The sequence below is a fragment of the Ruditapes philippinarum genome, unplaced genomic scaffold (genome assembly GCF_026571515.1).
Source record: "Ruditapes philippinarum isolate M1 unplaced genomic scaffold, ASM2657151v2 ctg559_1_1_1_1, whole genome shotgun sequence".
In the NCBI taxonomy this organism is placed as follows: Eukaryota; Metazoa; Mollusca; class Bivalvia; order Venerida; family Veneridae; genus Ruditapes; species Ruditapes philippinarum.
Genome location: NW_026867237.1, coordinates 1 through 12,221, shown reverse-complemented (window position 1 = coordinate 12,221; position 12,221 = coordinate 1). Strand labels below are relative to the sequence as shown.

The 12,221-nt window shown below is 31.1% G+C and overlaps 2 protein-coding genes across 2 annotated transcripts; both read right to left on the bottom strand.

Moving 5' to 3' along the window:
- Positions 1-1,841: 1,841 nt before the first annotated feature.
- LOC132735377 (degenerin mec-10-like) lies at positions 1,842-5,340 on the bottom strand. Its single transcript, XM_060722317.1, has 5 exons — positions 5,268-5,340; positions 4,527-4,584; positions 3,650-3,735; positions 3,418-3,493; positions 1,842-2,531 (listed from the first exon to the last, which is right to left on the bottom strand). The coding sequence occupies exons 1-5, from the start codon at positions 5,330-5,332 to the stop codon at positions 2,154-2,156; spliced, it is 663 nt and encodes a 220-aa protein (XP_060578300.1). The 5' UTR covers positions 5,333-5,340; the 3' UTR covers positions 1,842-2,153.
- Positions 5,341-5,859: 519 nt separating this feature from the next.
- On the bottom strand, positions 5,860-12,053 carry LOC132735368 (amiloride-sensitive sodium channel subunit alpha-like; the record flags this gene model as incomplete). The annotated part of the gene is given in 6 exon segments (XM_060722308.1): positions 5,860-5,994; positions 7,588-7,677; positions 9,509-9,672; positions 10,582-10,673; positions 11,071-11,151; positions 11,884-12,053. Coding segments are annotated over 6 exon segments (732 nt in total), but the record flags the coding sequence as incomplete, so codon positions are not given.
- Between the last annotated feature and the right edge of the window lie 168 nt (positions 12,054-12,221).

The following is a 12,221-nucleotide window of genomic DNA, read 5'->3' as shown; positions in this document are numbered from 1 at the left end:
TAATAAGTATTTTTTTAGCTAATATGTTTTTGCAGGGACCATAAATTGCCAACTGGCAACAGATTCTTATTTGTACTAAACTCTAAACAAAACTTAAATAGTAAGTTCTTTTAGTTCATAATAAAATGCAGACGACGTAGAATTATTTCAAACTGTTTATGACATTAACAAAAAAAAATATTTTTCGAATTTCAAAATACAGTCGAACTTGCCTGGATAAGTCACTGGATTTAACGACTTCATACCACACATAATCCTTGTTAAGATAAAACCGCTCAATGTCAATTTTTATTTAAAGTCACTGCATTTAACGACTCACTGTCTTGTACGATAAACGACCGTGATTTTACATTCCCGTGAAGATTATATGGCTTAATTTAACAACTTTCTGCATTTTCTGTCAAAACTTAATGATTCAACCTTAATTGGTCAAAATGAAGTCATTAATATACATGATTAAACTGGCATAGCAATCAGTGACCTTAGGCAAAAATCATTAATTAACAGCTTGATCGAGACGACAACATCATTGAAAATGATTGTAATGAGTATATTTTTCTTATAACTAACCTTAAAAAATTCTTAAACGATTAACATGGGTAACACGGTCAGTTTACGGACAAAATCATTTCATGCTTACGCGACAGTTCGATGCTATTTAGTAAAACAGAAGAAAAGGAGCTTTCAGTAATATATAGAAAGTTATCAATTGCTTTGATAAAAATTGATTTTTTTTGAGAGATTTAAGTTTTTTAAAACTGCTAGTATTATAAGATATATAAGTTTTCCTTTATAGTTTTACGTCTAAGTCTTTTCAAGACTATAAACGTTTATATTAATTTATCTCTTGTCAGGTTTTCAACTAATAGACACGTACTAATATGAACCGCGCCATGACAAAACCAACATAAAACCAACGCAGTCTGATCAGGATCCATGCTGTTCGCTATCAGTTTCTCTGCTTGTAATAGGGTTTGTAAGCGAAAAGCATTGATACTGATCAGACTGCTCGGATGCGCAGGCTGGTCTGAATCCATGCTGGTCGCGAACCCATTTTGTTGGTTTTGTCGTGGCGCGGCTCATATGATGTTTTATGGATTAGATTAATAATCATCAATCATAATGTATCTTATACTTGATAAAATGGATTTATACTGGATAAAAATTATTGTTCAATCAGCAGTTGTGTTTGGAGTTCTGTACAAATCGTTGACAAGGGGTGTTTAGAATCACTGCTTTACTGTTTCATATTTACATGGAACTTTTGTTACAAAATTTTCTGATATTTTAACCATACTAAAACCAAATCAAAGATAGTGTATTATGATTAACCATTATATTTTTTTCTTATCTTTTTACTCCTTAGTGTACCTTGATTTGCTTACTTATTTTTGTCTTCAACTTTCCGTGTAAACAATACATGTACTCGTACATATTGATACATTCTTTTTATCTATCTAACACATTCATATCTCTTATATATATTTAATTTATTTCCCCGACTTTCTTTTAAATAGCCCGGTATCCAATCAGTACAAAAGTCGAAATAAATAAACTAAACTGACAATAATTTTATAAGACTGTCTTTCGTTTTAATTTAAATATAATTATGATTTGATTTGCATTATAAATGTTTATATGTATAATTGTATATGGTTATATGTATTCTAGTATAAATTCGGGAAATAATAATGTTTAAAACAAAACAAGTTGAAAAGCAAGGCTACGACGATTGTTGTTGCATGCAACAAAATTTTAAGCTCTCACAAAATATGGTTTCTAGATACATTTTTTATGAAAATATGACGCCAATATTCACACAAAACAAACAACTAACAACATTTCGGTATAGAACAATTTATAGATAAAACAAAGTAACATTTAAAAGTAGTATGACGATAAAATATTTTGCCATTTGCTCAGATAAGATTATGTACAAAATTGTATTAACAACATATATTACTAAGAACAAAAGTGGCTTTTAAGATTTTGACGTGTAAAATGTTAATACTTGATTTATGTTTCCTTTTTAAAAATGTATACACACGATCCAACTTTTCCTTCAAATTAACTATAAAAGTATATTCAGATGTGCATTCAAATAGAACTACACTATCATTGACAAAGATGTGGAACACTCAGATACCATATCATCAGTGCCTTAAATAGGAGTACTGTGGTTTGTTATCAATTTGTCTACGCGGGCGTTCATACATGACGTCACTTCCGGTGTACGAATATTCTTTAGAGCTATCGGTTCCCTGTATTTTTGGCAAATCGACTGGAGGTATTATTGTGTCGGGGTCAAAATTGTACCCTGACCAGTCATTTCGATGTTTGGAAATACCATTGGCAAGGTTTCTTTGACCTTTTCGACGTTGTCTTCTTCCTTTTCTTTTTTCCTTAATTGTTTTATGTATACCATAATCACATAACTCAACAAATAGTTGAACAAGTTCACAAAGGCTCAATATTGACAGACCTATCCATAAACCAATAGCTCCGCCCACGTCAGAAAGAAACTGCTGAACCTGAAAGTAAAATGGCACTTACAAAGTTTACAACAAACATACAATGTACTATGTATAATATACAGCTCGGCGATGTTGAGCACCGCAAATGGTAAAATGTAATATCCTAGTATCTTATCAAAAGCCCATTTATTTATATTTTGGTACTTTTATGACCAAAATATTTTCAGTCCGCACTTCTTTCCCTGATGAAGATCATCCAATATGCTTTGAATCCGATATCAAAACATGATTTGACACATGTCCTCCTTTTAAAGAATAAATTAATTTGTTTAGAATTAATGTGCCTATAAGTAAAAACCCTGGAAAAAGAGTGATCCCTCAGAAGCATTATTCACAACAAAATAACATGAAAATTACAGATTCGGTTTGATTCAGTATACTTGAGGTATAATGAAAAAGTGTGACATCCCTCATGCCCCCTTGTCACCGGCTTGAGCGGTACTTAATTTTCAAGACTTAAAGTGCTGGAATCAATAATCCCGAAGGACCAGAAAAATATAACAACGCTGTAAAAAAGTAAACCTACGTATTTATCTGGAGATACAATATTAGCACTTTAGCTGCTTTATAATAATGCTGAACGCTTACGAATTGTAGATCTGATGCCTCGATCAAAATATATCAACGGCCAGACAATAGTTCATTATCGGCTATGGAAACATTTAGAAAACAATATCTGTGAAGTTTTTAGTTATAGCCTAAATCATTGTTTGAAAATAAAAACCATATCGAATGTAACGTATTGGTTTTACACAAAGATTTAAGATGCGTTTCTATAGTAATGACATCACAAATCTAAGGAACTAATGTGATACGTTATCCTTAATCCTAACCCTAATTATTATGCAGTTGCTACGTCATATGTAAAAAGCAATATCATTACCTCTATTTCTGGAACTTCTGTGAGATTCTCGTAGTTCAGATCTTCATAATATATATTAAGCTTCAAGAAGTTTTTACTGAAATAGAAATATGTACATATATAATCATAAAGACACTTCCAAAATGCAAGTCTAACTTAAAAAAAATGATATTTTGCAAATGATTTAGGAAAAAAATGTCTTTTTAAACATACCCATGAATAATTATATCATCAAATAAAAAAAGTTATTTACTTCATTTTGACTGGATCATCAACAAATGTTCTCAATAATACGCATTCATCCGGGTCTTTGTCGCAGATTCCTTGCAGTAATATCATCTGAAAAAAATATCACATAGTCATTAAGAGTTTTTTATGACCTGTCCAAATCAACTTCATTAGGTACCCTTTCCATCTGATATCTACTTTAACATTAGTGTCTGCCGATGCTTACGGAAAGTGGCGGATTATGCCGAGTTTTAATGAGTTAATGGAAAGTGAGCGTATTAGTGACATCGTGCACGACGTATAACGTAAAAGTTGGTACCACCTTTTTTTCCTTTTGTTTCAAACTGAAACTAAACCTGCCACAGGAGTGAGGAGTACCGTAAAATCTCTATAAGGCAAGATTTTTTTTAGATGTCCAGTTATCATTATGTATTTTTGAAGATTTACATTTGCTCTCAGTTTAAAGGAGCAAAGAATTTATTGTGCTGACACACAACCGGACATTTGAATTTCATTTATGACCTCGACCTGGACTTAGCACAGTCGCGGCAGTACCAACACCTTGTGAACATTTGGGCCAAGTTTGAAGGGAATCCTTAAAGGAATTTAGGACTAATAGAGCGTAATTTGACGTTCAAGTGTGACCTTGACCTTGAGGCGGTATATGAGTTCTGCACATCAAATTGTCAATGTTGATATTTCAAGACAAATTTGATGATAAGTCTTCAGGGGATAATGGATGTGTAATGCCAACACAAAAATATCACATGTGACCTTCAAGGGTGGCCTTGACCTAGAGCCACCATCTATCCCCATTGGGACTGGAGAAAAATTAACAATCCCTTCGAGCTATTTATCTATTTCATTTCATTAAAGGGTTCCGTGGTAAAATTATGACTTACCGCATACTCGTCGTCTGGCCACTGTCTCTGACTAACACTTTTGACATATTGAACTTCGCTGTAAACATTAAAAGAGAAATCATTAAACATTGTGTGTTTGTTTATGTATCAATGTTGTTATATTTATTTATTCATTTATTTATTTTTGTTGTTGTTGTTGTTGTTGTTGTTGTTTGCGGTGATGGTGTTGTTGTTGTTGTTATAAAACTATCCAAACAGAAGCAAGCAAATAATTTATAATTGCTTCGTGTAATGCAAAGCAATTTAAATAAAAGTAAAGATCACAGTGTTCGTTTAATTGCCTATATGCACATGTATTTGTTATTACATGTATATCTAGTATCAATAAATATTTCACCGATTTTGCTAAGATTTGTAAATGAAATGGTTTTGAATGGTGAAGAGTACAAATGTTAACGTGAAACACAAGCACCAGTCAATATTTTAATTATCGCGGCCCCCACCTCCGGGGTAGTGGGGTGATAGTTACCGCTATTTCGGGATTCTAAGGAATTCATAATCAATTGTAACTCTACTGTATATGCGCTGACATTTGAAAAAGTAAGTCATCTTGTATTTCTAATATTTCTTTACAACAAACTTGTAACTAGAAACATTCCTGATTGTCCTCTATAATCGAAAAAGAAATATAAATAAAGCAAAGTTCTTCATAGAAATAACTGAGTTCATTATTTGATAATATTGTATTAAAAATGATTTAAACATTATTTTGAAACTTACCTGCAAGGATTGAAACATGTACATACAACTTCATTTTCAACAAAGTCTTGTTTTAATTTTGCCATACACTTTACCTCTGCAATAAAAACGAAATAATCACTTAAAATATTTATCTATTGTTAAAGTGGATTGGTCTACAATGTGAACATTTTACCATGATTTTATACAAAAATTGATAAGAAAACCCCAAAAAAGAGCCTTATATTATTTAGATGTTGTAGTAAAATATTACTTAAGAAAAAGCAATGAAAGATGTAAGTGATATAGTGTGAACAGTTATACATGTAATTTTTTGTTTGGTTCTAAAATAGTTTATTATCTTTTTTGTACATGCACATGTATAGTTATGTATAATAAATCATGTTCGACTCGTATCTCACACTGACCAACAATATCTAAATATATTGTTTTCGGGATGTGTTGCCATGAATGATACTAAATACTTTTAACATATATGTAAATATATATCATGGTATTACAAACGTTCTATATAAAGTGACAAATTTACTTTAAAATATTTTAAAGTGCAAAGTATTTTATCATTGAATACAATTTGGTTTAGGACCCCATATGAATAGGATATCAATAGATTTTAAATAAACTTGCCTGTTTGACTTCGACATGATCGGAGCTCATCATTTCTACTTATCGCCATTTCCTCCAACTTTTCATCAAAGCAGCCGCATTTGTCAATTATTTCATCAGTCAAACAAAGGTACTGGCATGCCTGAAATACCCGTAATTTTGGATCAATTTAGAAAAACAAATTTTAAAATAACTCGTTCAAACGTTCGTCATGAAAATGTACAGAATTTTGTTCGATAAAGAAATCTAACTGCAAATACAACAAGAGCTGTCACATGAGACAGCGAAGCTCGACTAATGAAATACTGGACGCAGTAAGGAGGACAAAACTATGAAAGAAAAATCAATTATGTATAACTATGTATTAAGTTATAGTAAAAAATAATATTTGTTAACATAAATTCCAAGATCAAGGGGAATAATTCTAGAAATAATGCTAGAGTTATGGACCTTGTCACACAACATTTGAGTAATGATAAGAAATATATATTTGAAGTTTGAAGTAGATACCTTAAAAAGTAAAGAAGTTATTATATTTCTTAAAGAAAATCCTAAGTCCAAAGAGAGATAAATGTGTAAATATTGCTTCAAGAGTTATGAACATTGCCACATAAAATGTAATTGATGATAATGAATAAGTATTTGAAGTTTGTGGTAGATACCTTTAAAAATAAAAAAGTTATAATATAAAATAACATTTTTCTAGTAAAAAAATCTAAGTTTATGGGGAGATAATTCTTGCAATATTGGTGCTAGAGTTATGAACCTTGTCACATAAGATGTGGATGATGATAACGTAAATTATATATTTGAAGTATGAAGTTGATCTGTTTAGAAATAAATAAGTAAAGTCAAAAATAATATTTTTTATGGAAAATTCTAAGTTCAAAGGGAGATAAATCTGAAAATATTGGTGCTAGAGTTATGAAACTTGTCACATAAGATGGGGATGATGATAACGTAAATATATTTGAAGTAGGAGGTTGATACCTTAAGAAATAAAGAAGAAACAGTAAGAAATAGTACTTTTTGAGAAAAATTCTAAGTTCAAGGGGAGATAAATCTGAAAATATTGGTGCTAGAGTTATGAACCTTGTCACATAAGATGGGGAAGATGATAAGGTACATATATTTGAAGTATGAGGTTGATCCCTTACGAAATAAAGAAGTAACAGTAAAAAATAGTATTTTTGAAGGAAAATTCTAAGTTCAAGGGGAGATAAATTTGAAAATATTGCTTCAAGAGTTATGAACCTTGTCACATAAGATGTGGTTGATGATAAGGAACATATATTTGAAGTTTGAAGTTGATACCTTAAGAAATGACAAAGTTATAGTGAAAAATATTTTACAGCACCAAAACTTTAATCTGAAATCTGGACGCGGACGCCGACGCCGGGGCGAGTAGGACAGCTCTCCATATACTTCGTATAGTCGAGCTAAATCACTCGGCATTCTGATTAATACTCGGGGGCCTACGCCCCCTCGTACAAATCAGATAACCTCGTGTTTCGATGCTGTTTCTATTACTTACCATTGGATGTCAAAAATATACATTTACACCGTAAAGCAAATTGCAATGTTTTGTTTACATTTTAAAACACATTGTGTAACTACTTTCGTACTTCCGTATTAAGTCTGAGGTTATTGTCAATAATAAACGAGATGTTACATTTGCTGTCGAGCGTTTGGTCTAAAAAGCTTGATGACTGATCAAATATTATCCTATACTTACCGATCTAGTATATTTATACCGTGTAGATTTCTCCAGCTGCAGTCCGTTATTACAGTTTCCATATAATCCATTTTCTCTTGAAATTGATCTCTGTTCAAAAACAAAATAATGTATCAGCTTTTATTAGTCGCCGGTAGAAACCGGCGACTATATTTGTAACAGTTTAATATTATACCTATGGTAGGAGAAGGCATTAATTTCTGTATATAAAAGCATAACAATTACTGAACAATTAAAGACTACAATTGTTTTCAGTAATCTCAAAAATTCAAACATACAATAATGTTGCTAAATAAATTGAAATATTCAAATACTGACATCGTAAAAAGCAACATTACAATTTTTATAAAATGAATAAATGACGTATCCCTATGGACCAGTCATTGAATTTAGGGGTGCTTTTACTTTTTATAAAGTGTCAAGCGTTGCTATTTTATGATAAATAAATCATGCATATTTGAAATGACACTTTTAAATTATCTGGTTGTTTGTATCTTATGAGACCAATTCTATTTTTTATCTTATTTATCATAATCAGTTTCTCCCAGAATCACGTGACTACACATTGTTATGAAATCTATTAATAGTAACAAATGGCTGATAAGATAGACATACAGGTAACATGTGAATAATTGGCAGCTGATAAAGTGCAAATCAAAGTAAGTTTGTATGAAAAATCTCGGTATGACAGTAGGGGTCGGAATCGTATTGGATACACAGAGAAAACTAATAAACCATCTTTGTGTTGATAGTTTATCGCACTGAAAGGCAATTAAAGATAAACTTTATCGTATGTAACGACATGAATATTGATTTCAGCTAAATAATATATTTTTTCGATAGTGCATAAGAATAATTTGTTTATGCAGACACCACTTTTACTGTAGAATTGCATTGTTTTATGCAATAATTAAGCATATATATTTTCATAGTCACTTTGCAAATATCCGATGATCGGTAATAATTTGTCGGTAATTATCGGATGCTGAAGAAAATCATACGTACAACGGTATATGTATAAAGTAGAATTACAAATAGAATTATAATCATATCACATGCTTTACAAGCCTCGATGACAAGGTGGTAGATTTTAAGTTAGTTTCAAATTGAAGACTGTAGGTTCGATAAAGTGATTTTTTATGTTTTCTTTTATAATACTTTTTGTATTTTGCAAAATTTGACCGTACATGTTTGACATTTGACTACAACTTCGTCATACTTACCACTAGGCCATCGAGCAGTATTAATTGATATAATTATACATGTAATTATACTTACAATAAAATCGTTAACATTAATCATAATAAGTTAAGTAAGCAAACGAAACATTATTGAGTCTCGGGTAAATATTGCCAAACAATACTTGCTTATTTAATAATGATAACAGTTTCTTGACAAAATTGCTAAGCAAGTTTGCTTCAAATATGATGTTTCATTATAACATAACATAATTTTTTGCATAAAACTCTCAGCAAGAAAGATATAATTGTGGCAAGTAAATGAAAACGTGTTTATGAATAAACATTACTCAACTTATTGTTCCTCTTTTCTTTATACTAGAACCATTAAACTGACATTTTCTTTTATTTATGATAATACAATCATATTTCTATCCGGCGACTTGATGCTTTAGCATCAAAATCTCTACTTGTAGTACATGTAATTGGCAAAAACAAGGTGCGCTGCTTTCATCCTACATGCTTGTAATCAATTATTAGAACATTATTAAACACATGTTTTGACATTTGTAAAGAATTGAAAAAAAAACAATGACGCATTATGTGCTTTTTAATGTGTATTATCACTTAGTGCCACTTCATCAAAAACTAAATGCTTTTCCAAAAGGACAAGTATTTATTTTTTCAGTTCATACACGTAGGAGGGATATCATAAAAAGATTTTAACATGTGAACAAATTTACCATTCTGAGACCAATATCGGTCTCCATGGAAGCTGGAATAAACAGCCCTTCTTCTGTTGGGAAAGGATATGTACGTTGCTCATGTATCTGAATTCTAGCACCATATCCTGTCGTCAGACCTTTTAAATACTCCTCAGTTTCAAGATAAAACTTCATTGTAAGTCCTGAAAATAACGGTAAATACGCTTATATAAATTCCACAGCTTCCTTTTATATTTTATAAGTATTTGTGAGGATTGGTCTTGCCTTGGAATTTTCTAAGTTTATATTTGACTTGCATAGGACTGTAAAACAATCAAAATCTATGACAGTATTATGGAACCTTCGGAGTAACATACCTCTTTAGTAACAAAATGTAAATAATCGTGATGATTCAGTCACAATCCATGTGAGTTATGGCCCTTGGACAATGAAAATAAAACACCTACAGTGTTTGATAACTTATATTTATTATATACGTTTAAATGAAACATTGAGAAATATTGATGAAATAAAATGCGTATTTTCATTTTCCGTATTTTCACTGTAAAAATTTATTTTTCACTGCAGTGAAACATATTTTCCGTATTTTCACTGGTGTCTTGCCGGACTACTTTCTTTTAAATTCTGCCAGTACTCAAAATTTAAGTGAAAGTCTTTTAAAATCTAATGTCCAGAAAGAGAAAAATGTATATAATAAACAGAAAATTCAAGTTTTTTTCTATACATACATGATTTATTTTCATCTTGTGGCATGAAATTTACCATATTTCACTCGTGGCTACCGCCACTCATGAAATATTTATTTTATTTTCATACCACTCGATGAAAATAAATCATGTATTTATAGAAAAAACTTGAATATCCTCTATGTATGAAGATGCATGTGAAATTTATACAAATATAGCACCGAATCCCACTAGCGGATGAGTAAGGTTAATGCTTCAAATAGTAGAGCCTACACAACTTTTCATATCTGTAAATAGTAGAAAAGTAATCTTTGACAAAATAAAACAATGATTATTACTAAGTAAAAAATATAAGCAATTTTTTTTTAAAGAAGATGAAAATTCTTTTTTTTGTAAAAGGTATACCTCCAGATGGTCCTGGGTGTTTCACTTTAAATTTGTCAGAACTGATTGACCAGCAATTACCATATTCTGTCGTCTGATGTAAGGTGAACATACTGCAATAATTAAATGATAGAATTTATACTATTAATTTGATATAACTTAACGTTTTGAATGTAGAGGATACTGAATATGTGTAAGTTCAATACTGATTTTTATTGAACGAGTTGAATAAAATCATAGAATGCAAGCCTCTGGCGGGCATAATATTATTTTATACATCTTGTTAAATATATAACTATTCGAGCAAATAATAAAGAATATGATATTCTATTTATCCCATACCCAAGTAACAACTCGTTTCTTTACAGACATTTGTAAGAGCGCATAGAAGCAGCATTGATTTTGGTTGTTGGAGCTTTAACGTAAAGAGTTTGGAATAATATCTTGCCAAAATAGGCAAGAATGGGGTAAGTAGAGGGGATATTTGCTTTAACAGATAAAAGGTCTTACTTTGAAGAGCACATCCTTCCATTAAACGTACAGCTGATCAGCATGTCTGTTATATTATGGCCTAGTTCAGCTCTGTCCCTTCTGGAAACAAAAACATTATATTGTACATGTATAAATACCGCTGAAATTATATTTTATGTCTTATGGACTTGGCTTATTGGCATTTCACGCCTTGCATTTAAGATAGTATCCATCTAAACGCAATGGCACAATGCTTCGTGCAATATTTTCTTCATAAAAAATAAAGTGGTTAGAAATATGTCTGTCAATCAGAATCAACTTGGGATAACTCTTGGCATGCGATTTATCAAATTTGTACTACCACCAGCAGGATTGTCATTTGTAAAAAAATGATAAAAATCTAATAAATAATGTTCTATTTACTTTTAAACGTATTCATAAATTTACTAAAAACACTAAAAACCTTCTGGAATGCACATGACCGGTTGATCAAAGGGCCTGCATATATTTAATGGAAGTCCGACTGAGCTGGCTGACGGGTAGGATATTTTAATTTTATTACTTTTGGGGGAGGTGGGTGCGGGGTAGGCGTGACTAAGGATTAATCACACACAGTAGGGTGAAATACAATCGACAGTGTAAGTGAAAATAATGAAAATATACGTTTGCAGTACAGGTAATTATGGATAGAGGTATTATTAGGTACAAATTTATTTCTAAGTAACTTTAAAGTATGCTCCTAAGGTATATGTCATTTCTAACTGCCTTATCTGAATATTATGTACATGTATTTGTTTATTTACCGTTACATAATTTATAAACGTGACACTCTAAGAACTTGTTACAACTTACTTGTTAATTGACATAAACAGCCATTTAAATAAATCTTCAATCTCTGTCCTGTGATCAAGTTCTCCATCGAAAGCATTTTCATCTTTCGGCTCGTTTTCGCGAAGGTTAGGACGTTCTTTACCGTCAAACAGAGTTTTATTGAACGTTTTGTAATTCTCAATAAAACGTTTTCCTCTCTGTTGAATAAAAATTGCATTGATTCTAGAATATAACAAGTTAAAAAAACAAGTTAAAAAGATAACGATTACATATTTATCTTCTTTAAAGTGGAGCTTGATCCATAATGGAAGGTATGCATTACAATAAATTATTTTCAAGATACATTTGTAGCATCTGTC